The 2958-nt window shown below is 46.2% G+C and overlaps 1 protein-coding gene across 1 annotated transcript in view; it reads left to right on the forward strand.

Moving 5' to 3' along the window:
• LOC111662039 (uncharacterized) overlaps window positions 1-2958 on the forward strand; it is a 7500-nt gene that overhangs the window by 2153 nt on the left and 2389 nt on the right. Inside the window, exons 3-8 of the mRNA XM_023415773.2 lie at window positions 765-966; window positions 1091-1376; window positions 1462-1589; window positions 2424-2452; window positions 2541-2575; window positions 2680-2848. Of these exons, the coding sequence (XP_023271541.2) occupies window positions 765-966; window positions 1091-1376; window positions 1462-1589; window positions 2424-2452; window positions 2541-2575; window positions 2680-2848 (849 nt within the window). The remainder of the gene's footprint in view (window positions 1-764; window positions 967-1090; window positions 1377-1461; window positions 1590-2423; window positions 2453-2540; window positions 2576-2679; window positions 2849-2958) is intronic.

Raw genomic sequence — 2958 nt, forward strand, 5'->3', positions numbered from 1 at the left:
ACACACACATTGAAAACATTCCTGTTGTGTGCAGCAGGCAGGGCAGAGCTGCTCAGGTATGTCAGGTATGACAGGTGCATGTCCGTCCTGAAGACAGAGCTGCAGAGACACTTGATATATTGACTTGATTTACACCGGCTTCAGTGATTGTGCACGCAGGTGTTTGTGCAGGTATCAATGTTAAACAACCTGTTGCTTGCACAGCTGCACAAACACGAGGTGAAGTATTTAAGCGCGGGGTTTAATTATCTAAGTGAATAATTCAAAGAATTCTATAACTTCCTGGTTTTTAAAGACCCGTTGTTGAACATGTGAAAGTTTCTAGGTCAGTTCCATTTCAAATGACGCGTGACGAAATATAATTTGTAGTGTAATTAGGAAAAGTGTGTTTTACCTTTAAGGTAAAAGACGAGACAGAAACAGAGGGACATATTTTTAAAGGGAGGATGTCTGTCCTTTTCTTCTTCCAGATGTCCTGATTTTTCACCTTTAATTGCATTATCTCCACTCTGCCGAGCTCAATCACAACAACCTCCACAGTGTTCGACTGGTTTGGTTTCCAGATTCTTTCACTGTGCTGACTCTGTCTCTGTGTCTGTCTCTGTCTCTGACTCTGACTCTGTGTCTGTCTCTGTCTCTGTGTCTGAACTTCCTCCAGCTGGAGTCTGTCGCTGTTTTTAATGTTCAGTTTTCTGCTGGAACCAGGACGAACACAAGAGCTCAGTGTCTGACGGACGTGTATCAAGACTGATCTACTGTAATTCTCTGCAGGACAAGCCTCTCCAGTGTTGGGGGGCATCACTGAGGAGGGGTCTGATGTTCTCCCAGAGGTGTTGGTGGTTCCCCGTCCTCCTCCCAAAAAGGTCTTCCCAGACCGCAAGTCTCTGGGTCCTCCCCCACCGAAGCCTACAAGACCTCTGTCTGTCAACCTGAGTGACTTCAGCCCTCCTGCTGTGGAAGATGAGGGTGTGAACACGACACCATCCCACCATCACACACACACACACACACACACACACACACATTGTGAAACCAAACCTGAGCCGTCCACTCACAGTCCTCCTCGTGTTGTCTCTCCCTTCACTTGCAGAGATCCTTGCTCGTCCTGACCTCTCAGACACGGACACCACAGACCTGCCAGAGTTCGACGATGCGGCTCCAGATGCTCCGGAGCTGCAGGTGTCGGAGTGGGGGAACGAGGAGTACGCTGGTTCAGATACTGCAGATGGACGGAACCTCTCATTGATCTACAGCAATGGGGTAGCTGCTGCGGGAGCTGAACTCCAGGCAGCACCAGGACTTGGAGACGAATACCAAGATCATCTACCACCAGAATCCTCTTTCCCTGTCTCTCAAGAGTCTCCATCAGTGGCCGGGTAAGACACCTGAATTTAACCCTTGTCTCTTTGCTTTGACATACTTGTTCATCTCTGAGAACTTTTACTCCTCTGCCCCGATCAGGCCTGAAGCCGAAGTTAGCAACGGCACCTATGAGAGCACAGAAAATGTCTACGAGGACATTTCCATGTCCGCCTCCAAAAAGAAAGTAAAGACTGATGGCGGCAAGAAACGCAAAGGACCACCAAAGAGTAAGAACTCTTTCTGGATGAACACATCACATCCAGACATTTATATCAATACGATCAATAATAATCAAAATAATCATGTTGATATTCACGGTATCTGACTGAGTGACGTGTGACATTAAACTAAAGCCTGCGTTTCACAAATCCTTCCCACAGAAATATGAATTAGTCTTTACATCCTGTCATGACTTTAGTATAATTCTTTAAAGCTCCATGTTTCTTCTTCTGTGTTTTATTTGAAGTGTTGATCCATCAGAAGATATAAAAACCATCTCAGTGTAGTTTTACATCTCCTCTCTCAGGCTTCTCTCTGCAGCTCTAGTGACAACAGGTCGGTGAGCCAATCAGAAGAGAGGAGGCTCTGAGCCTCTCTTCTGATTGGCTGACTGTTTTCTGAGTGAGCCAATAAAAATAAAGCAGATTTCAGGTAAAAACACTGAGAGAAACCAAATCCTGCAAGGTTTGGATGGTGGGTCCAGGTGGGCGGGGCTTGGTGACTGCTTTGTTGTGACATCACAAAGTTCCAGAAGTCCTGACGGCTGGTTTTAAGGCTCAGTTTCTGAATACAGGCTGTGTGCATTTCTCTGTGGACTGAGGCTTTGATACTTTCACAGTATTAATTTAGTAGCTAGACCTGATCTATAATCTATAATCACACTACACATGGACACACACCTTTACACTGGAGGAGCTTTAAATATGATTAAATGGCAGTATTACTCTCACACAGATCTCATCATGACTCTGTCGTCAGACTTGTATCTACCATGTTTCTTCATGATGTGAGCTTCTCTTTTATTGTAATTTTTTATTTACGTAACTGTGTGTTGACCACAGATCCGTATGCTGAGGCAGCACAGGAGGCAGTAAGTAGATTTCTCACTTCTCTTATCTGTCAGAGATTGGAATGATTTCATGTAAAAGGAATCAAAGCTTATCTGTTTGTGTTTACAGAGCGAAGAGAAGAGCAGGGCGGGCAGGTTCAGCAGGTAAGGGCTTATTTTCTGACCCACTTCTCAGTTACTCCACAGACACCGGCAGTGAAGTCTGGCCTTGTCTTTGTTTTCCTCATGCGCTCTGTTTTCTTCTGCAGGATCGACAAGAAAGCCGCCACAGAGGGGCCGGACGAGAAAGAGCTGAAGAAGAAAGAGAAGCAGCGATTGGAGAAGGAGAAGAAGGAGCTGAAGGAGAAACAGGAGCGGGAAAAGAAAGAGCAGAAGGAGAGGGAGAAGAAGGAGAACGAGATGAAGAAGAAATTCAAAGTGAGTGACGTTCTGAGTGAGAAGGGAGGGAGGAAGGAAGGGAGGAAGGGAGGAAGGAAGGGAGGAAGGAAGGGAGGGAGGGAGGAAGGAAGGGAGGAAGGGAGGGAGGG

This window comes from Seriola lalandi, unplaced genomic scaffold, assembly GCF_002814215.2.
Source record: "Seriola lalandi dorsalis isolate HSWRI2012SDOR001 ecotype SW California unplaced genomic scaffold, Sedor1 jcf7180002054558, whole genome shotgun sequence".
NCBI lineage: Eukaryota > Metazoa > Chordata > Actinopteri > Carangiformes > Carangidae > Seriola > Seriola lalandi.